The sequence below is a fragment of the Nansenia antarctica genome (assembly GCF_963989245.1).
Source record: "Nansenia antarctica genome assembly, chromosome: 11".
Taxonomy (NCBI): domain Eukaryota; kingdom Metazoa; phylum Chordata; class Actinopteri; order Argentiniformes; family Microstomatidae; genus Nansenia; species Nansenia antarctica.
Window position 1 is genome coordinate 11,089,224 of NC_137681.1, and position 24,094 is coordinate 11,113,317.

A 24,094-nucleotide genomic window follows, 5' to 3' on the forward strand; every position below is an offset into this window, starting at 1 on the left:
ATTGCAGGCTATACACTTGTAGTTGTATACCTTTAACTTATTTACTTATAGTTTATATTTTCGGTACAGACCGCTCACAGTTTAGTCTTCTTCGGTATATTATTATTATTATTAATAATAACAATAACCACGGAATCTGATGCAACCAATGGATACTATTGCCAGAGACAGGAATGCACACGCTTTGGAAACTGCAAAAATGCGCGCGCCACACTCTCAATATAACCCACCCAAAATAAACAGTAGCTATGGCACTAAGCTTAGTGTGTTGCATACATGCACATTTATCACATTTATCACGAGAAAGTAACTATTTTTAAACGTGATTTATATATATAGACCGATATCCAGATAGATATAACAGTATATAACAGTATTGCCAGTATCTATAACAGTATCTAACCCCCCCCCCCCCAAAAAAAAAAGGAAAAAGAGAGATCATCTTACAACGCATATCATGTTGTCAATAACTGTAAAACATTCATGATTACAAACAAATTACCTTCCTCTCCTGCTGGGCTGGCGTGTGAATCTATTTCTAATAACTTAGTAGTTCACTTTTTTTTCTTTCCCAGCATGAAACATGGATTAATTCCCAGAGAAGATAAGGCTACATATACAATGGAATGTTTTGTCATGCATGGAATACCATCACAATAAACGAAAGTTATCTTTTTAAGTTTTCCAAGCGTCCTTTTTCAGTTTCACCACAAGTTTCACGCAAGCAAGTGCCACGCAAGGACATTGCTGAACTGTCAATCAAGCCCAGCTGACTCCGCCCATCTGTTCCTTAAACACACGACTGAGCTCCACCCATAAAAGGATTTACACACACTCACACACGCACGCCCACACACACACACCCCCACCCCCACACACACACAGTCAAGAACCATCCACCCATGAGGAATGGACCCATTCACCTCTGACGTAAAAAACAACAAGGGAACGGACGGAAACCATAGTTTGGTGAGGTGCAGTCTGGCGGGTGAAACTTAAAAGACAGACAGAGAGCTGCACACTGGCTAACCCTGCCTTGTTCAGGGTTTTAATCCATGCATCCCCTGTGGCTACATGTCATGGATTTCCTTGTAGGCCTATGCAGGACACACTCATTGGTGGCAAATTCTAAACACATCCATTTGTTAGAACAGAACAGCAAGATGTTTGTTTTCCCGTGTTATCAAACGCAAATGGTCTCTGTATGTTTTGCTTTTTATAATTTATCACAACCTGTTTAATTTAATTTTACTTTATTTTATTATATTTTCTCAATTAGTCCTTCTGTGACTGAGAGATTGGATAGGGGCACACAGAGTTCCTGTACGGACAACAACCTTATTGATTCCCTCTGCGGACAAGATGGACTGAGAGTGATACTGATATTCCCTGAATCTATTATGACTAATGGACAAAGTAACCTGTGACACAAAGCAAACTATTGAGGACATATGTAAGAATGCGATACCCACAATGACCTGTCTGTTTTTTATTAATGTAAAAAAAGAAAAGAAAAATAACAAAAGATGTTTGTTTCCCATGGTCATTGTTATTGTAAACTTATGTGGTGGGGCATTGTCCCTATGCTGATACCAGGAGAGGCTAGTGGAGGTAGAAATCTGAGGACGGGCTTTCTACCTCCAGCTGCCTGCCCTGGCTGAGAGTGTATTGTCAACTCTTAGTTTCCCTTTAAAATGAAAAAGAACTTTCACTTTTTAATTCCTAAAGTCACACCTTCAAATGTGCCTAGACACATAGCATTCCTTTAACAGACTGTAGCAGACTGACTGTGTGTGTGTGTGTGTGTGTGTGTGTGTGTGTGTGTGTGTGGGTGTGTGTGTGTGGGCGTGGGTGTGTGTGTGGGTGTGTGTGTGTAAATCCTTTTATCTTTAAGGTGGGCTGGGCTGGGCTGGGCTGGGTCAGGTGACGCACCGCTGGAGAGCCCTTCAGTGAAATGCAGGAGTGACAGAGTGAGGGCGAACCGGAATCAGAAACCTGCTGCCAGACCAGACTGGACAAGACAATTACCTGAGCTTCAACCATTTATAGAGCAGAACATAACTCTTTTTCCTAATTTAATTGACATTCTATTTGGACCCAGAGAATTCCTGGCAGAGGAATTAAGGTAAGTGGAAGTCATGATGCTGACAACAATCCAACAACTAATCATATTATTAGGACAACAACACAACTTTAAAGACATAGACAGCACGCACATGACTAGGCAACATTGTGCGTGGAACATTTCATGATCAATCTCAAACTATCCATTAGATCTGTTGTGCAGTGACGTGTGTTAAACATTTTCTGTGATTATTATTGAATCCATATTCATTCTGAATGGATGGTCAAGCTCTCTCACACTCTGTGATTTGAAACAGCATCATCATGTCAGTCATGTGACATTTGCTGCTATATTCTGATGTGCTTGATGTGAAAGAAAGTGTTCTTGATGATACTGTATATAGAATGGGATACAGATCAAGGGAGGCTGGTGGAGGTAGAAATAATAATAATAATAATAATAATAATAATAATAATAATAATAACTTTTATTTGTATAGCGCTTTTCCTGCAAACGTTGCAGCTCAAAGTGCTCCGATCACTTGATTTGTGATCATACAATTCCGATCAAATCAGAGGATCATAACATCATCATAACATAATCATCACAAATGATGAAAAACATGAGCCCGTCCTCTGGTTTCGACTTCCATCAGCCTCCCATGGTAGAATGGGATACAGATACTATGTCCCCTGACAGAAGTCCCTCTATCTTTTTGCTATAGATGTCCCCTCAGCCTCTATAACTTCAGTCTGACTGTGATGAACTGTTACTGTTGACTATGGCTGTTAGTGTACTGTAACTATTACTGTACTATGCCTGCATCGTCATGGTTTCTCATAGGTCTCATCAGCTGTTCTGAGACAGGAATGTATCCCGACAGATAGCCTTTTCTAGTCAGAGGACGGGATCTGCTGATCAGCATTTGTTGCTTAGTTAACATACAAAGACTATTTACAGGATGTTTGTGGTGTGTGTGTGTGTGTGTGTGTGTGTGCATGTGTGTGTGCGTGTGTATGTGTGCGTGTGTGTGTGTGTGTGTGTGTGTGTGTGTGTGTGCGTGCGTGTGTGTGTGTGTGTGTGTGTGAGTGAGAGTCGGGGGGGGTAGGTTGCGGTCACTTGAGAGCGGGCACATCAATGACTGAGAACCACAGTGATCAGACTGGTTGGGTAGGTAGGTAGGTAGGTAGGTAGCATACGTGAGGTACTATACCTGTAGTCTCACACAGGTGACTGGCTGAAACAGGGCTTGAAACAGAGAGAGAGGGGGGACGACTCACAGAGACACTCACACACAGGGAGTGACACACAAGTAAGGATGTTAATTATCTTATTGGACCATGGTGGTATACACATATGATTTCACAATAGAAGATAAGATATAATCAATGTAGTTTAATCAGTTTTGTTCCACGACTCAATGAATGACTATACCAGATGTACGACACCCATCATTGAACAAAGGTCTTCTGACTACACCCTCTGTAGTTCACGGTCTTACATTCTAAGCTATGCTAACATCCTTTGAATCGGCGTCACCACCTCCACCTTCACCTAGTAATAGTTTCCCTCCCCATTCTGCCTCCAGGAAAAAACAGAAACTTCACAAGTCACAGGATGACCGCACAATATGTTATCAATGTAAGTGTAGTTAACATTTCTTTCTATTTCATTGGTTTTGTATTGTATTTAGAATAATACACTTTTCAGAGACAACTTTTTTTACATCAAATTAATGCAATGTGTCAACAGTCGTTTTCCCATCTTGCGTAATCCGACATTCATTTCCTCATAATGCTTAACTTCTTCCTCTATTCCATCATCACTTACTTTTTCTCCTTCCTCGCTTTCCTCCCTCCTTCCTCCTCCTTGTCCTCCTCATCTCCCTCCTCCTCCTGCTCCTCCTCTTCTCTCTCCTTTGCAGCACCTGGTGACGTTCTCCTTGCAGGATGGGGAGGTGCAGAGCGTGGAGGAGGCGCAGGCGCGTCTCTCTCTCATGGCCCGGGCAGAGAGGCTGTGGAGCCAACAGATGGTTCTGGAGGTGGGGCCTGAGGCCGTCACACTCAGGGACATACAGAGACAGGTGGGAGCTATACAATGTGGTGTCAAGGGAGGCTCTCGGGAAACCTGAGGACAGACTCATTGTAATGCATGGAACGGAATGAGGAATGGTATCAAAACACATGTGTTTGATATGTTTTATACCATTTTTCATTCCGTTCCAGGCATAACTGCACCTCAGCTTGTAATAAAGATGTTGAATGTCATGTGTCCATGCAGGAAGAGCTGGAGAAGTATCCTGTTTCATCCATCCATCGCTGTGACGCCATACTCACAGAGAAGCGGTTTCCATCACTTCTTTTACTCGTCTGCCAAAGCTCTCCACTGAAAAAACCTGACATTCTCTTCTTCAACTGTCAGAGTGTGAGGGTGAGTAGGCCTACAGTGGGGGAAATAAATATCAACACATTTTTTATTCAACATATTTCCATTGCAGCTATTCACGTGAAGTTTAGACCAGGCATTGGTATTAACTCAATAAAACTACACGGCAAAAGAAATTGTAACAAAAAGCAACAACAACAAAAAGTTATAAAACAAGTTATGTGCAATAAAGGGGAATGAATGACACAGGAAAGTAATGAACACGCTAACTGAAATGTATTTAATAGTTGGTGGAGAAGCCTTTGTTTCCAATGTTTCAAGATGCTTCTTGTACGAAAAAAAACTAATCTCACACAGTGATTTTGGGCCATTCTTCAACAAATCTTGAAGATTCCGGGGGGCCCGCCAGTGAATCTTGATCTTCAGTTCCTTCCACAAATGTTCTATTGGATTTAAGTCTGGCAATTGACTAGGCCAGTCCAACACCTTTATTTTCTTCCTCATCAACCAATTGAGAGTCTCCTTTGCAGTATGTTTTGGATCATTGTCCTGCTGGAAGATCCACCCGTGTCTCATCCTCTTCATCAATAATCTCCCAGTACATGGCTCCATTAATCTTCCCTTCGATAATTTGGATTCCACGAGTACCATGTGAAGAGAAACAGCCCCATACCATGATGCTTCCACCTCAGAACTTCACTGTTGCTATGGTACTTTTAGGATCATATGCAGAGCCATTTCTCCTCCAAACATGGCGCTTCGTATTGTTATAAGTATAAGTTAGATTTTTGTCTCGTCTGACCAGACTACCGGTACATTCTTCCAATAATCTACAAGCTTCTCCAAAATGTAAGAAACTTGTAGGAAATCTGTAGCAAACTTCAAACAAGCTTTCAACATGTCTTTTATTCACTAATGGAGTCTTCCGGGGTGATCGTGAATGGAGACCGTGGCAGAGGAGTGCATTTTTTGTGTTTTCTTTGTGAAAACTGTACCTGTGGCTTCCAGGTCTTTCTGGAGCTCTACTTGAGTGGTCCTTGGCTCTTGGGCTACTCTTCTGACTAACTTTCTGACTGTCCAGTCAGAAATCTTGCGAGGAGCCCCTGTGCGTGGCCGGTTGATGGTCGAGTGATGTTCCTTCCACCTGCGGATAATGGCTCCAACGTTGCTTATAGGAACATTAAGGAGTTGAGAAATCCGTCGGTAACCAGTGCCATGACTATGCTGCTCAACTATCTTGTTGCGAAGGTCTTGGGAGAGCTCTTTGCCTCTACACAGCATGAGATGGTTCTTGCAGGAAAGCTTGGTACAAATTATTTGTTTACTTGCATTCAGAGGTGGGAAACCTTTTTCAAAGAGTGGAATTACTTACCCACCAACATGCACTAACCCAGCTGATTCTAATTAGAGGTCAACTCTTTAGTGACATAAACTGGTTTAGTGCTTTTTCCTATCTTGTTAAATACTTTATTCCTGTTTCCTGTTTCCACGTTATTGCACATAGCTTTTTTAATGGATTGAATGTTACAATTTCTTTAGCTGTGTAGTTGTATTGAGTTAATACCGATGTCTGCTCTAAATTTCATGTGAATTGCTGCAATGGAAATATATTGAATAAAAAAAAAAGTTTTTTTAAGTAAAATACTTATTTCCCCCACTGTATATAGTATATCAACATGTGTTTAAAGGATCTACTGCTCCTAATTAGTTTATGTTATATAACGTATTTCATGACTAGTTAATTATGCTATTGTGTGGGGCATTCTTGTGTAAGAATGTGACATAATGTGTTCTGTGGTGCATTGAAATGTTGTGTCATTGGTGATTCAGGTTCCACCAGACAACAGTGATGTCACCTCTAGATTTTTGTATTTGTAGGCTGAGAAAATACGTGATGACATCACAGGGGTGGTGTCGGGTTCCTTGTCGTTGAGGACGAAGAGTCGCCCTTACGCCCTGAGGTATGGGGAACGTCAAAGTCATGGGATTATCTTTATCATTCCACAATAACACCACTAGAGACAGACAGAAAGACACGACAGACAGAAAGAACAGAACTGAGCAGAGCAGTTTTAGGTACTTAAGTCCAAATGTTCACCACAAACTTGTTAATTGTTTACCTTAAACCATCACTTAAACGTAAAATCATCACCATACAACTATCTCTATAATTTCTATATAGCCTAAAGCAAACCAGGCCATGGTGAAAGTATGCTATGTATGTATGCACCTGTCGTAAAGAGGGACAGAGACAGGGAGAGGTTGAGGGGAGAGAGAGAGAGAGAGAGAGAGAGAGAGAGAGAGAGAGAGAGAGAGAGAGAGAGAGAGAGAGCACCTGAGAGAGAAAGAGAGAGAGAGAGAGAGGAAAGACTTGTTTTTCCGGTTTCTCTCTTTCTACATAACTTAAGAAGGTGTGACAGAGAGAGAGCAAGGCCATTGTGACAGAGAAGACAGCAGAGGATGGTGGCAGTCTGTCTCAATCAGGCTTTAAACACTGAACATTACATTGACTTACTTATCTAACAGACCATTAAAGAACAGAGACAGACAGAGATAAGGTAAGATATGATCATTAGATGCTTCTTGTGTGTGTGCCTGTACTGAGGCGGTGCACATTGTTCGTAGGCAAGTCGTAGGCATTGTGTTTGTGTGTGTGTGTGTGTGTGTGTGTGTGTGTGTGTGTGTGTGTCAGAGAGGGTGAGCAGCAAACAGACAAATGTCAAAAAAGCCTCGACCTCAATGTATACACCCGTCTTAATCCAGTGTACTAAACTCTTTAGTCTGATTCTGTTGTGTCAATCATTTTGTGTTAGAGATAACGCTTTCTATGACATTTGAGCTATAGAAGTTATGTGTGGGTTGAGTTCTACTATATGGTTTACTGCACATTGATACTGATCTATGTACTGTATATCTCGGTGTGTGCCTATTTCAGAGAAAAATAGATATTGGGTTCCTGGGTGTCATGTCAATCGTCATGTCATGTCAATCAAAGATCAGGTTCTGAGCTCCAAATGCATTTGCTTAGGGGCGTTTTTCTATGGTGTTGAATGAGCGGTTGTTACCAGCAAGCAACTGCTCTTCCCAAATACCTACAGTATGTAGTGTAAGGATAAAGAGATTGTCAGCATTATAGGTACACACCTAACCCAATGCACTGAGCTGAAGCTGAGCAGAAACAGTCAACAAAAGTATCAACGGTCTATGTGAAAGTCTATGTGAAAGTTAGAATTTTGTGCACACATCTCAAATTAGGGTATTGGCCTTGCTGATGTAATCTGGAGAGGAGGGTGGTATGCGTGTCCTGATTATCAATAACAATCTCTCTTTCCCATTCAGACTCTCCCAGAACCCCACAGGAGAGATGGACCCCTACGCAATACCCAACGCCCCCACCCCACACGCTCCAAACCCCCCACCAGCCAACCCTCCACCCTACCCAGGCATTAGAGGTACGGGAGTTACTGCTATTCGACGCAGAAGTATAAATTGGGCTTTAGGCTGACAACATTTTTGTTTGTTTACATCTGAATGTTTGTCCGTGCTCTCTGTGTCAATGAGATGCTTTGTCAATATCAATAGAATGCTTGGAAGTAAATTGGGTTGAAGGAGAAAAAGAGGGGGAAAGAAAGAGGACAAGAGAGAGAGGAAGAGAAAGTAAAAGAGAGAGAGAGTGAGAGGGGAGAGAGAGAGAGAGTTTGCGTGTGTGTGTGTGTGTGTTCATTTTACATTATTTATTTTGCTTGCTTTGACAATGTAAACATGCCAATAAAGCCCCTTTGAATTGAATTGAGAGAGGAAGGGAGAGGAGTGGTGAAGTTAGGCATTGAGAGAGGAATGTGAGGTAAAAGGTTCTCAGGAGTACAGAGATTGCATTGTACGTGTTTGGGGGGGGGGGGGAAGGTGTGTGTGTTTGTGCGCGCGTGCAGAGGTAGAGTGGGCAGGAGTTTCTGAATGCAGGAAATTCCAGAGGCAATGAATGAAAATGGACGTTCACAATCTTCTCTTCTGCCCTCAACAGCCAACGGCGTTAACGGAGGACAACCTGACATCTCGTTCCTACGAGCTGAGAGAGATGTGGTACGTAACCTCACCATGTTTACAGACATCACTACATCACTGGGTACTTTCTGTTTCCCTATTGATGAAACTACAGCAGGATTATTAACTATTTCTCTCTCTCTCCCTCTCTCTCTCTCTCTCCCCATCTCTCTCCCCATCTCTCTCTCGCTCTCTCTCTCTCAGACCATCTTGAACCACTGCTTCGATGACATCGAGGTCTTCATGGCCAAGCTGCAGCAGACTGCGGAGGCAGCCACAGTTTTAAACCAAAGGAAAAAGAAAAAGAAGAAAAGTAAAAAGAAAAATGCTGAAGGTAGGAGAGGTGGAAAAAGATCAATATCACTCAACTTACCCCCATGCATGCTCAAAGAAAATAGAGTATGCAACACAATGTTTCCTGATTACATGTCTCTATATTAACCATCTCTGACATAGAGGACATGCTGATTGCTAAGGCCCGCCCTCCACCAGATGAAGAATTCATTGATGTTTTCCAGAAATTCAAGTACTGCTTCAGCCTACTGGTGAGTTGACGAATTAATTATGAATGAATGAACACAATAATACTTTAGTTAATAGTTCATGGAATACCCACTCCAGTTGCTGACTTTTAATGCTTTAAAAGTGTATTGAGACAATATAGTTGGATTGATTGAGTTGTGTATCCATAGTAATCATTCGTTCACCTCAGGCCCGTCTCAAGTCAGCCATCTCCAATCCCACGTCAGAGGAGCTGCTCCATCACGTGTTCAAACCTCTGGATATGGTGAGTGACTCAGTCAAGCATGTATAATGAATGAGGTGACCCTTCACCTCATTCTCTTTGCTCAGGGCAGGGAGAGACAATGCCATGGTGTTGACACCTGTTGCTGCCACAGTCACTCTGGTTGTTGACTGTTGCTATTGCTGTCAACATTCAACTTCATAACTGGACCGATAAGAACTAGGGCGAAACTCGAAAATTATATTATAATAATGGAATGATAATGACGAGATAAAGGCGTGATATCTCCCGATTGAATCATCTCTGTGAATCACATCACCAGTGAGTCATTGTTGTTATGTTTCCATGGGGGTGGGCAGTGATACTGTGGGTTGGTTGACTATGATCGTTTTTAAACCTCTGTTTATGATATTAACCCTGTTATGTGATACAATATCCTTTACTAGCCACATAACCAAGGTTGGTGGAAGTTGTTCATGGTTGTTGTTACCCTACTGTGTAGGCCATGTGCAGGTTGTGTATGTTTGTCTTTATGGTTGTCTGTCGTAGACTGTGTACTGTTTGTATGCTGTAACAGGCTCCAACCTCTAGGTACACACTGTGTCGTGTTGAAATAGTAGAACGGTCTGACATTGTAATAGTTACACAAGGCTCTGCCCATTGTGATAGCTTCAATTGAAACTTTAAAGGAAGTGTTTGTTTTGGTTTGTTGATAAAAGCGTATTTGTTTTACCCAGTTTTACAGGAGACATTATTAACAGATTAATTATGCGGACATTTTGCCATTTCAAACTGTACACTTTCAGTGCTATGGCAACATTTAAACATTTAAACCAGTAAGGTGTCTTTACGAAACCTTCCAAAGTAATATCAAACCTTATTAAAATGGAAAAAGAACACTACCAATTGTGGAGAATATACAGAATCATGTTCAGGCGTGTCGATAATGTCGTTCCTGACGGCTCGAGATACAGGTACAGATACACTGTATGGACATCGTGTGAACCAACCACCTATAAATCAATGCGTCATTCCATGATAGAACAGAACAGAGGAGGGAGGAATTGGAAACCAGGGTGTTTAGGTGTGTGTATCTTGGCACACCTGTATGAAAAGAGGGAGAAGCCGAGAGAGGTGTGACGACCTGCTTAGTCGTGGTGTATGAGTGTGTGTGTGTGTGTGTGTGTGTGTGTGTGTGTGTGTGTGTGTGTGTGTGTTTGTGTGTGTACATTGCAAAATAACAGAGCAATAGTATCATTATTCTGGGCCTTGATTTAGTTTCAATGGCTGCCTGGGCACCAAAGTCATCTTAAATTGACCTATGTCCTCTTTTGCCCAATCCTCTATTAGAATTCATTATCACATGGTTATACATGAGTGTAAGTGTATATGGTGTTACACGGTTGTGTTGCATTAAGCAGATTATATAACACAGCTTCAATCAATTATGACAAATCGTTGAGGTTTCTGCTGTACTTGATCCATCCCTTTGGCTATTGTGATCTATTACTATTACACATCCCTGGCAGCGTGAGGCCTATTGCTCAGGATAACTACTACCCCGCTTCTATATCTAGGCCTTTATTTACATTCAACAGCTGCGGGGCCACCAAACTCTGAAGTTGACCTATGACCTTTTCTGTCTGACTCTTCAGGTGTTTGCTATCCATCATTATAAGGCTACAGTTTCTACTTTAGAGGTCCTGTCTGTTCAGTAACGTTAACAGTGGTCTGTTCTCTGTGTGTCCAGATGGTGTGTGTGTGTGTGTGTGTGTGTGTGTGTGTGTGTGTGTATGCGTGCGTGCGTGCGTGCGTGCATGTGTGTGTGTGTGTGTGTGTGTGTCGCTGTAGCGACTGGTAGCTAACTTAGCTAACTGCTATTCTGGCTCAACGGATCACTTTCTTTGCTATGGATTGAGATACAGTGGCTTAGAATGGCGACTTCGTCATGTAAACTCTACAGTGAACCCATTCTGTCCTATCGGCCTTGGTGTTCACGTGGTGTGGTTTCTTATCTGTGTGTCTACAGCTGGTGAGGACTACGGGAGGTCCCGCTCTGGGGGCGTCGGTGGCTAGCCCCGCCCTGACTACCTCCGCCGTGACCCTGCTACAAGACAACCTCCACGAGGAGGAGAAGCAGCTGTGGACTGCCCTGGGGACCAACTGGACACTCCCACGGTCAGCATCTGTTTATTTGGTTTATTCGGTTCTCTGTTAGTGGTGACGTCAACAACAGCTACTCCACTTATTTATCTGTTGGGCCTACAGTACGTCATCAGCTGCAACTGACTGTCTTCAGTCTCTCGGTTGCCTCATATGGTTTAATTAGCGGTTTAAGTTGACCTAGTGTGTCTAACGTTGGTTGTTATACTGCCCTTGTTGATTGGTAAAGGCTTATACTGACTCTCCCCTCTTCTCCGTTCCCCCGTGTCTCTCTGACCCCAAGCTCCCAGCTCAGAGGGCCCGTGGCGCCCTACAGTCCCGTGTTCCTGGATGGGTGGAAGCCAGAGGCCAGCAGGGCCGACGGGCAGGTCTGGGAGGACCCAGTTGAGTCTCAACACAAACAGGAAGCCCTCCCACAAAAAGAGGTATGGAAAGCCTTTGTATTTATCGGTGGAGGCTGGTGGAGGTAGAAATTGGAGGAACACATGTGTTTGATACCATTCCTCATTCCATGCCATGCATAACAATGAATCCTTCTACCTCCACCAGCCTCCACTGATTTTAAGAACATTTATTTAGCACATGACAAAGTAGAAAACGTTTTCACTCTACCCCCTCTCTCTCTCACTGTAGCAGCAGCCTCCACAGCTCCACGGACCCCCAACAATTACTACAAGCGATGAATTGTAAGTGGCTGAGGACCCTTTTGGAGTACAGCAACAACAATTTTACTGGGACCTCTCTACATTGTCATAACAACCTCCACCTCTCCCGTCCTCCCTCCCTCCACCTCTCCCGTCCTCCCTCCCTCCACCTCTCCCGTCCTCCCTCCCTCCACTTCTCCCTTCCTCCCTCCCTCCACCTCTCCTGTCCTCCCTCCCTCCACCTCTCCCTTCCTCCCTCCCTCCACCTCTCCCTTCCTCCCTCCCTCCACCTCTCCCGTCCTCCCTCCCTCCACTTCTCCCTTCCTCCCTCCCTCCACCTCTCCCGTCCTCCCTCCCTCCACCTCTCCCGTCCTCCCTCCCTCCACCTCTCCCGTCCTCCCTCCCTCCACCTCTCCCGTCCTCCCTCCCTCCACTTCTCCCTTCCTCCCTGCTTCCCTCCCTCTCAGTGATAGCAGTGTCCTGCCCCCGGAGGGAGAGAGGATCTACTCCTGCAGCTATGACTTTGTGGCCAGGAACAGCAGCGAGCTGTCAGTACTACAGGGGGAAACACTGGAGGTAAGCACCTGGAAAAGTATGAATGGCTCCTTGATTATCTCCGAAGAAATAGCTGCTGTAGCCAGTCCAGGATTTGGAACACACTCTGTGTCCAGGAAACCAACCGACCATCCGTTACTTGATACATAGACAGTCCAGAATTGTCTTCTCCTCAATCAAGGCATTATCAATCAAGCTCTAAACCTGAGAGGGTGTCCCAGCCATGGGGTTTTATATAATTTAATATTTACACAGGTGCTCTACATATACTCTGGGCGTATTCATCGGATAAAGTAGTGGTGCTGGTTGCCTCGGTAACACGATCACTGGAGATAGGAAATACACAAAACAACTACACCCAGTTTGATACCATCCCTCATTCCATTTCATGTGTTACAATGAGCCTGTCTTCCGAATTTCTACCTCCACCAGCCTCCCCTGACTACACCATTGCATTTTCCCGGCCTTGTTGTATTCTTCCTCACAGTCTGTACTTCCATTGGCCTCTGTCCTTTTCTCTGTCAGGTGGTGGAGTCTTCCAAGCGCTGGTGGAAGTGTCGTAATCGTTTCAACGAGATCGGCTTCGTTCCCTTTAACATCCTCGAGCCAGTGGCACACATAGAGAGCCCCGTCAGTGCCGGAATACCCAAGGTAACACACACACACACACACACACACACACACACACACACTCACTCACACACACACAATTACAGTACAGTACAGTACAGTACTTGTATATATTCTTATATATATTCTTTATTCTATATGTTATTCTCTTGGCTGCTCCAGGCTCCAGTCGCGGCCCCCCAGGCCAGGTTCTCCTACAGCCCCCCCACTCCTCCTTCCATGACCCCTGACCTCCTGCGGCCCCGCAGCCTTCCTCCATACAGCCAACACATTCCAGCTGCGGAAGACTCAGACAAAGGTAGACACTCTGATAGAGTCTATACACACTATGTCCAGTATGTGCACTGTTTGGTTTGGTTGTGTGCGTGTGCGTGTGCGTGTGCATGTGCATGTTTCATGAAGAAAATCGAAACAGACTCGAAACAGAGACACACTGATTCTGTGTGTTAATGTGTGTGTGCAGGGGGGGGGGGGAGTGGTCTGTTTGCACTGTGTATGTGAGTAGGTATGTGAGAGAGACAGAGAGACACAAGAGACAAATGGGGCTGTGAGTGTTTGCCCTCAGATCTGTTGAGAGCTTCTCACGGTTTGCTCTACATGCAGACCAAGCCATATATGGTGGACTAACTTTCTGGCTATTCTAAACTGTCTGATGTGAACTCCTCCTCTCCTTCCTCCCCCTCCTCCTCCCTCTCCCTCTTCTTCCTCTTCTCCCTCCTCCATCTTCCTCCTTCTTTCCTCCTCTACCTCCCTCCTCCTCCTCCTCCTTTTCCTCTTCCTCAGTGATGCAGGTGAATGACGAGCTGCTCCAGAGACTGACCAATGGGAAGGCCGGCCTGAGCAAGGCGCTGGTCATCCCGCGTTCGGCGGACACGTCGGTTCCGCTGGACTACCACTCCCCTCCTGAGGAAGTGGAGGAGTGGCTCAAAGGGAAGGGCTTCAGTGACCCGTAGGTGTCCCCAAACAGACCCCAAACCCCAAACGCATCACATACAGTGATGCTTGAAAGCATGTGAACCCCTTGTGTGCATTAGATCTTTCATAATCTTTTCATAACAGGTTTATATTGACCAATTCCATATGTTGGTTTAGAGGGAATCATGCTGATAAAATAAAGATTTCATGGTGAAAACAAAAAAAATCTATAATTGCTCACATTGCTCACTTACTTTCAAGCATCACTGTACATATACAACAACAACAACAACAACAACAACAACCAGGAGTTGATATATTAGAACCCCCCATTCTCAAGTTGATGCAGGATCTACTTAGAGCTGCTGCTTTAAATACTGACCTTTTCATAGAAATGTATCACTATACATTTTCATTATTTACCCTTATCAATGGTCATGGATTAGAAAGGAAACACTTAGCATTCCCAGGACATGGACGGAGCAGTGGAGGCAGGAATCGGAGGACGGGCTCATTGTAATGCATGAAATGGAATAAGGAATAGTATCAAACACTTGTCAAACCGCCCCATTCCATTTCATGAATTACGATGAGCTCATCCTCCGAGTTTTACCTCCACCAGCCTCCATTAGGACTGAATAACGCTGTGATAAGAAACTTGTTGTCATCGTGGATGACTAGGATCTATGGTCTGGTATAGAGGAATATGCATGTAAAGTGACAGTTTGAGCAGGTCAATGACAACCTGTCTGTCTCTCTTTCTCAGGACGGTACAGTGTCTGGGAGTGCTGACAGGTGCCCAGCTTTTCTCCCTCAACAAGGAGGAGCTACGCTCCGTCATACCAGATGAGGGCTCCAGAGTGTACAGCCAGCTGACCGTGCAGAAGGCCCTGCTGGAGGTAATCATCTACACTACTACACTACTACACTACTATACTACTACACTACTATACTACTACATTAGAGGTTGAAATGGACTGAATTATAATAGCACCTTATTTCAAAGCGCTTTGCAATGGCCTCTCATTCACCCATTCACACACCACATTCACACACCACAAGCTACCATGCAAGGCGCCGGCCCGCTCACTGGGAGCAATTTTGGGGGTTCAGTGTCTTGCCCAATGACACCTCGACATGTGGCCAGCCGGGGTTCGAACCACCGATCTGCCGACCTTGCGATCATTAGACGCCGGCTCTACCTCCTGCACCACAGCCTCTCCTGCGCCACAGGTTGAGAGAGGTAGAAATCGGAGGACGGCCTCATTGTAATGCATGGAATGAAATCTCCCGATTTCTACCTCCACCAGCCTCCCCTGGAGCTTAGGAACTGAAACTGCTGATCTCAACATAGCTCAAGGACCTACTTTTACCTGTGTATCAATTAATATCTCTATATTATGTAACCGCCCCATACCTTTGTTAATAATTAAAAAAAGAAGAAAACATAGCTAAAGGCCTGAGATACTTTGTGGATATGAGTGGACTAACATTATCATTTCAATAGACATAAAAGTACATGATTTCAAACATTACCTCTCTCTACATTGTTTCCCCCCCCCCTCCCCCCCCTGAATACATTACTTTGAGTCTAAAATGTCAGTAATGAATACATGAGTTTCCTAGAGATTCAAATCCATGAGCTCTCTATGACTCTCCTGCATTTTCCCTGATTTTAATTCATTCTCTCCCCAGGATGCCCGCAAGGCTACGGAGCTGGAGGCAGTGATGGAGAAACAGAAGATGAAGGTGGATCTGAAACTGGAGAGCAGCACTCTATAAAACTGTTGTTTTGTAATTATATTTATATGTGGACAGGGCGCACCAGTAAAAGAGTGTAGTGTGTTTTTCCTGGATAAATGAAGGTAACATTTTTTTTTTTAAAGCACACAAACCACATAGAATGTATACAGTAACATTTATTAAACACAACTAATGACAGACTCCTTTGTCAGAAGACACCACAGATATGGCGTAATGCTGTCTAACAAAATACACGTTCATTGATGCAACATTCTACAAATATACTGATATGGTAGGGATAATAAATGTGTGTGACGGATCTATGAGCTAGACTGTGCAGTCTTGAATCAAGGCGTTGCTTGTGAATACTTGCTGTTCAGGTTAAACCTGATAAGGAAATTCTGCACTTCTCTCCAGGTAGCCATTGGGTATCCTTTCGCGTTCATTGTGCTTCCATAATCTATGCTGTGTTCTAGAATACTCGCTTGTCTCAATCCTATGTGCACTGTACCATATTCTCCTGTTGCACACTTATTTAAATGAATGTATGAATTCTAACATTGCTTGTGTTGTGTTTATTTCTTTCCACACAAACATAAAGAACTGGATGTGGAACTCTTAATCTCCAAGTGATTGAAAGCAAACCTGAACACTAAATGCTACAACGTTAAACATGACATCTTTCTGCAAATTGTAAAGCAAGGTTTTCATTTTTCAATATTTTCATTTTCCAGTTTTTAAATGATAAAAAAAAAGGAAAAGGGCACCCTTTTGGATTATTCTTTGTTACCTTTTGAGACAATGATTATAAGGCCCAGACCAAGGTGATTTCCTCGTTTGGGCTTCAATGAGTCAGGTGAATATAATTCCAGGGTTGAACTATTCTGAAGTAACTCCATGCCTTCTAAAGTAGGCTGTTGTGTCTGGTGTTAAATAACAGTCAAACAGTTGTCCAAGGATGTCAGAATCAAGATAGTTCACTTCCACCATCAAGGAGAAGGCTACAACTTTAACTTTACCATTTAGAGGTTAGGTTTGCTTCTTTTCACTTAGATATTAATTGTAAAAGGCATTTTGACTAGGGGTGCCCAGAGTTTGCACCCCACTGTATAGGCTCATTGTAATGAATGGAATATGGAATGTTATCCATTCCTCCAATTTCTGCCTCCACTAGTCTCCTCTGGTAGACATTGATTATGTAATGATCTCGGGCAAATAAGACAGAAACTGTTCCAACTGGGATTTTATTTATTTATTGAGGCTTCAATTCAGACAAAATCATCTCCCAGCAAAAAAGAACACAGACAGACCAGACATGTCTACTGGAACTGCCTGCAGGGCACACAATAGGAAAAGCAATGCATTCATTTAGAGGTGTTCGCAACTTCGCATTCAAGAAACTGATGTACATGAAAACAATGAAAAAAGAACACGAACACACCGCAGACACGTCATCAAAACAGTGGAGATAGTTGGTATATTGAGATGGGATGGATACAAGGGAGCCACCCCTCCTAAATTTCTTGTTTGGTACCTGTACTATAGCAATGACAATAAAGACCATTCATTCAAGCAGGTTCTGTTTTAGAGTATGCAATGGTGCATTCAATTGCTCCTCAGAAACTGCGCTTCCCACCAATGTTTAGCGTAGGGCTTCCTATTGGCTAATTCTGAGCTTACTCAGAGGTACAACACTGATAAAGGACATTCACTCTTTATAGTTTATCTATTTTTTTTATCTTTTCTAAACTAATAACAAATCAAAACAAAATTCAATGCAAAAAGACCCATTTGATCCATTAGCTATAATAACACGTGGTTTACAACAGCGATAATCTCTGGAGCGATGCGTTTCCTCGGTATAGGCCACAGATGGAACGCTGGAGGGGATTTACAGATAAACAAGTATGCCATGGGTCTCAATAGCTGTGTGAAATAGTCTCCAGGGGAGGGAAGAAGAACACTTTACAGGAAGACAGCCAATCATGGACATTATTACAATATGCAGGACATGTATGGTCACAGAAAGTTGCTCACTCACTTCTAGTTCTATAAGGAAGAGTGGAACCAACGAAGGAGTTGATTTTTCTATTGGCCAATGCCAAACAGTTTACATTATACCAATGGAGCATGTTGCCCGGCAAACCGGTTGTTAGTAAAAAAAAAAAAAAAAAAAAGAAGAAGAATATTCCTGATTTACCCCAATATTGGGTAAATCAGGAAGTTAAACCAGGAAACTATATGGAACTATTTGAAGCTCATTAGTGCCACTCCTCTAATACGCCACTCTGACACGCTGTTAGGCTGTACCAAAATAAGGGGTAAAATGACAGTGTCATGAAAGTTGAAAACACTGTATTTGTAACGTTTATGGTTCATTCAAAAGGTCATCGATGTACCCCCCCACCCCCCACAGCCTCTGCTACTGAGCAAATAGGGAAGAAGAATGTTTCCCCATTGTAAATGACTATTCCAACGTTCAGGGTAGTTCTAGGCATGGAATTAGAATTAATCATTCTATATATAAATGACATCGAAAGTAATGGATATAGTATAAACAGCCATCGATTCACAGATATACTGGCAGTACTTTTACACTCCCAACTTCAAATAACAATCCCCCACCCCATAACCCCCCAGGATATATTTCGATGTAAATAAAAGATATATACATAGTTTTTTATATATATATATATATTCCATGATCTTATAGCTATGTATGTAGGACACAGTGGGCTGGGCTGGTGTAGCAAAGGGAGTGAAGGGAGGGTTAATATACAGTAAGCACAGAAGAGTCCATGTTAAGGTAGGGGTCATGTAAGGGGGAGGGAGGGGAGGGAGGGAGGTTGGTTGTTTGTGTGTGTGTGTTGTGGGGAACTACAGGAGGTTGACTGTGTGTGTATGTGTGTGTGTGTGTGTATGTATATGTGTGTGTATGTATATGTGTGTGTGTGTGTGTGTGTGTGTGTTTGTGGTCGGGGTGGAGGGCAGACAGGGTCCTCAGTTGTCTCCAGCATCCCTGTCTTCCGTCCGGCGAGAGTCTGTCCGTCCGTTCATGCCATCATGCCGGCGCTCCGAGGATCCTCCCTTCCTGTCTCGCTCCCGTGAACGGTCTCTGGAGGATCGGTCTTGGTCCCGGGACGATCTAGAACCGAGGACAGTCTGTTACACAAAGCTCCATTTTTTTTTTTTACACACGCCTCACTTAAAACAATGAAGACCTAATTGTCATGGACAATTTTAAGATGGCCTGGCGAAGGGTGTGTGTGTGTGTGTGAACTACAGTGTTTGGGCACACTGCAAGTAGGACACGGCACTTGCAAAAATGTCGCCCTATTACACTAATTATACCACACCGCCAAAGCGAGCTGGCTGGCCTGGTTAAGCTGCACACTGTGTGTGTGTGATGGTCTGTGTGTGTGTGTGTGTGTGTGTGTGTGTGTGCGTTGACTTACTTGTATATGTGTGTATGTGTGTATACAGGGGCGGACTGGGATCAAAAAACAGCCCTGGCATTTGCGACACAACAGCCCTATTTCCAAACGCAACACGCAACACGGATTGTTAACATAAAAAGTCAGAGGACAGATGCCAAACTACCGACATGTTTGCTGTAATTATATGTATTATCAGTAGGCAGTCATCAGTCAATATCTCTTTCAATAACCTTTTCACACCGAATGTACTTTTTTGTGCTATTTTCGGCCCAATACATGCTAATTTCGGTGCATTCCTACTTCCAACTACACTTGCTCCCTGCATCCAGTTGTTGCACATTAACTGCATCGCTCTCATCAAATTCCCCCATTCTGAAAATGAAAGCAGTGTAACGTTAACTGCTGTTCTAAACGGAATGATGACATGAGGTGCGTGTCCACTGGTGATATAGAACTGACTACGATAGTTATGGAGATATACTCCAGTTCTACATCGTGGAGCTCCGCCCCATAGGGGAGCTCTGCTCCTATTGGTTTACCCCGCTACCTAAAGCTCTGCTCCTATTGGTTTACCCTGCTACCTAAAGCTCTGCTCCTATTGGTTTACATACTCCAGTTCTACATCGTGGAGCTCCGCCCCATAGGGGAGCTCTGCTCCTATTGGTTTAGGGCCCTGGGCATCCGCGATGCAGAACTGCGTGGATGGCCCGGCCGATATAAAATGTTTTGGGCCGCGGTCTGCTGAAATAAGTTATTTTCAATGAAAATCACCAGAGACAAAATTACAAATATATATATATATATTTTATATAATACATTCTGAGCGGCCCAGAGTCTCGCGGCCCTCCTGGCATTTGCCAGGCTTGCCCGGTGGCCAGTCCGCCACTGTGTGTATATATGTGTGTGTGTGTGTGTGTGTATATATGTGTGTATATGTGTATGTGTGTGTGTGTGTGAGTTGACCTACTTGTGTCTGGCGCTCTGCTCGTGGCTGTAGTTGTGCCGGTGACCCTGGCTGCGGGATCCCGACCGGGAGCGACTCCTTTGTCGTCGTCTCCTCTGACTCTCCCTCTCCCTGTCCCTGGAGCGAGAGCGGGAACGGCGCGGTTTCTCCCGAGATGCGGAGCGGGATCGCCGCCTCCTGCGGTCGCGAGATCGGGACCTTTCGAGGGGGAAGAGAGGACAGCAGGGTCAGTCAGGAGGTCCAGGTACTGAATCTCGTGGCATCAACACAGTGAAGAGGAGGACTGATGTGTCACTATGGTCCTGTCCCCCCCCCCCCCCCACACACACACACACGCACACGTACACGTACTGTAGATCTGAGAGATTTTGATATGCATGTATAATCAAGATAGTCATTGTTCTACCGGAGCTAGGGATTGTATCAGGACAGGGTTTCTATGGATGTAGATGGTGGGAGGCATGGAGCTACTAACCTTCTAGGCTCCCTCTCTCTGTCCCTGTCCTTGCTAGGAGATTTGGTCCTAAAAGATGATCCAAACAGAAATTCACAAGTTAGCAGAGTGGGGACAAAAAACTATGAGAATAAGAACACGGTCTGGTATGTAGATTTTAGCTTTAAAACAGTGCCAAATGGCCATGACAAATCGATAGCCATCACATGTGAAGTGTGCTGTATTAGTCCAATCGGATATACACGTTTGTATAGAAAACTTAGCATATGCAAGTTTTCAAATGTTCAGTGTGGCCAGTGTGTTGACTGCACCCACCTCTTCTTCAGCTTCTCTATCTCCTTTTCCTTCTCCTCCTTCTCGCGCTCTTCTCTCCTCTTCAGACGGTCCTGGTTCCTGATCTCCTGTTTTTCCACCACTGTTTTCTGACCACGGTGGAGAGAGAAGCGTTTACATGACCAATGCTACTTCTGTAGCCTGGTAGTCCTGAGCCAAATACATGTGAAATACTTGGGCTCTGCCTGTGCTTAACTAGTTTGCCTGAGACAGTGTTTTGCCAACCTATATGCATATGGGTCAAATGCAGGACACCAAATACTTTAAAATACTGCAGTGCTTCCTTAAAAGCTGTTCAGAGGTTGTTTGAAGGCTGTCTACCTTTAGCTGCTCCAGTTTCTCCCTGATCTGGATGAAGCCCAGGTGCAGCTTGCCTCCGAAGTGGTCAGCCAGACGACGGTCGTTGTCATGGAGACCCAGGTAGGCGGAGCACACCTCGCAGACTCGCAGCTTCTGCTGTTGGAAGCTGGAGGCGGGCATGGAGTTGCGATACTCCTCCTGAGAGGGGGGATGGAGGGAGAGAAGGAGAGGATGGAAGGTGAGAGAAAGCCCAGGGAAGAAACAGGAAGAGAAGAAGGGATGGAGGGAGTCGAAGGAGCGAGAAATGGTCAATTTTGATATAGATCCTTCTGTAGGTTCCAGAGCTTGAATAAAACATCCCTACAACTAAGGAGAATAAAACCAAAGTGAGGTAGACAACAGACACACTGCGAGGACTACAACTCCCATATCTCACCTCGGCATCCCTCTTGTTGCTGCGGACCTTCTCCACCTCCTGTAGAACCTTCTGGGCTTCGTCCACATTGCCCTCGGCCCCCAGCTGTTCAGCCTTGGCCAGCAGCTTGCCGATCCCCTCATTCAGCTCATGGACCTTCTCGGCCTGATAAACACGTAAATAACAGTCAAATCAACAAAACTGGGTATTATGACCGGAGCAAAACATGGCATTCTGCCATGCCTCTCCACCAGGGGAGGCTAGTGGTGGCAGAAAATGGAGGACGGGCTCATAGTAATGCATGGAATGGAATGAGGAATGGTATCAAACACATGCTCCGATTTCTACATCCACTAGCCTGGTGTGTGTGTGTGTGTGTGATTATGTTTCTATAAGAGGCACGTGTTTGGTGACATGAGGTGTGTGTGGTCACCCCCATCACTCTCTCACCTTGGCCGCCACCTCAGCACTGATCTCATCCTGGGTCTCGGCCAGACGTTTCTTGGCCAGCTCAGTCCTCCGGTCACAGTCGGCGATGAACGACTCCAGGTGGTCCACAGCCTAAGGAGACAGCACAGAAAGACTTAGAAACAGAAGCGACAACGTAACTTATAAGATAATCTCAACATCGCTTCAATCAAGCTCAAAGAGGGATTCTCAACCCATAAATAGAGCATTGCAGCACTGGTAGAAGGAGCTGGATGAAACATACTGTCGCTACATTCTGACAGGACTTACATCGAGCTCGAAGAAGAGGTCTTTCTCCTTGGTGCCGATCTCGTAGTCGGCCCGTAGAGCCAGGTCATGGATTTTGGCACATTCCCCCAGGTCCATACGCTGTCGACAAAGAATCAACCAGTCAAGACACAGCCAAGTCTCTGCCCAAAACATCCACAATAGATCAACCACGGTTCAATAACAATGTTTAAGTGTGTTCAAATATCAACACTACCATACCACTAAGAAAGGAATTGGAATCTGGAGGACGTGCTCATGTTCGATAAGCCCGTCCTCCGATGGCTTCCTCTACGAGCCTCCACTAATATATGCCTATATAATTGTGTTTTATGAAAAGGGTGAGGGGCTCCACATGGTCGGTATGACGACGACTTACCGTCCCAGAGAGGATGTCATGAGGGCAGCAGTTCAGGAGATGGCTTTTACACACACGCTCGTCACTGAACTTGACCCTCTGGCGTTGCTCATCACCTGAAACAGTCCAAGAGACACACACTGAGAAAGACCTCACATACTTGTTAGCTAGAGCGAGGTATCCAATGCCTAGTCTAACTGGGACCATGTTACGGTAAAGAGGGGGCAAAGACCTGCGACTACAATTCAGTCTTGCCTGATTTGTTGACTAATTGGCTATTTGTTTACTTTTCTCTTAACGGCAGACCGACTGACAAGACTGTTAGCCTTTGACCAATTACACCCACTTTGTCTATTACAGTACCTTACAACCTTGCTTTCTAAACGCTTATATGAATAAGAAAGCTGACATAAGTCACTATTACGTGTTTTATCCTGTTAAACAATAGTTCAACAGTGGCATTCTGTCTTTACCTTTCCTATTACTTAGTGACTTACCTCACCAGAGCAGTGCTACATGAATAATGTAATACGTGAGGCATCTTCTCTGATTAAGGGGCGATAAGGCCCACACTGTCTTACCACTAAGCTATCTGTAACATGGCCTGTCTAGGGGATCTAAAGAACACAAAGGGAAGCCACTGCCAAATGGCTGTACTGTAGCAGGGTCGTAGAAGTGATTGACATCGACAGGTTCGACGAGACCAGGCTACCTTGATCTTGTGACATTCTCTATCAGCTTAGCTGGGCTGTACCACAGCTGCTACTTTGTCTTGTCGGCTATTAGACACTGGTCTGCTAACTTTGACTAGCCCATAAAGTAAGACTTTCTCTCTAATTGTGGTGTTTGTGAACTTCTAAAAGCATTGCTCCAGCCAAGTCCTCGGCTTTACACAAATGTAACATTGAAGGAAATGAAAAACAAAAACAGAAATAAAAATCAATAATAAAAAAAATAAAAAAATGTTAGTTTATACACACTGCGATTCTGCAACATATACTGTACCCATCTGCCTCTTCAAGACCTCAGCTGCAGAATTTTAAACCCGCTGTAGAAAAGTATAAATGCGAACAGTTTTCTTGCCCATACCTGTAGTAAGGAAGTTGGGAGTGACACACAAGTCAGATTGTAAATGATCTGTGCAAACCTTTTTGATGGCTAATTTTGTCTTTCCTCTGACAACAGACGTCAAAAGGAACATTTAAAAACTGC

At 44.2% G+C, this 24,094-nt stretch overlaps 2 protein-coding genes across 2 annotated transcripts; one reads left to right on the forward strand and one right to left on the reverse strand.

Moving 5' to 3' along the window:
• Positions 1–7,814: 7,814 nt before the first annotated feature.
• eps8l1b (EPS8 signaling adaptor L1b) lies at positions 7,815–15,966 on the forward strand (the record flags this gene model as incomplete). Its single annotated transcript, XM_080541430.1, has 14 exons — positions 7,815–7,902; positions 8,472–8,530; positions 8,696–8,825; positions 8,948–9,036; positions 9,204–9,278; positions 11,266–11,414; positions 11,683–11,824; positions 12,033–12,085; positions 12,511–12,619; positions 13,124–13,249; positions 13,391–13,526; positions 14,012–14,177; positions 14,910–15,042; positions 15,839–15,966. The coding sequence occupies 14 exons, from the start codon at positions 7,815–7,817 to the stop codon at positions 15,923–15,925; spliced, it is 1,542 nt and encodes a 513-aa protein (XP_080397556.1). The 3' UTR covers positions 15,926–15,966.
• Positions 15,967–17,133: 1,167 nt separating this feature from the next.
• luc7l (LUC7-like) lies at positions 17,134–23,869 on the reverse strand. Its single transcript, XM_080541431.1, has 9 exons — positions 22,904–23,869; positions 22,528–22,626; positions 22,240–22,350; positions 21,811–21,954; positions 21,396–21,572; positions 21,057–21,163; positions 20,763–20,810; positions 20,291–20,485; positions 17,134–19,031 (listed from the first exon to the last, which is right to left on the reverse strand). Exons 1-9 carry the CDS (start codon positions 23,087–23,089, stop codon positions 18,887–18,889), a joined length of 1,212 nt encoding a protein of 403 aa, XP_080397557.1. The 5' UTR covers positions 23,090–23,869; the 3' UTR covers positions 17,134–18,886.
• Positions 23,870–24,094: the final 225 nt, after the last annotated feature.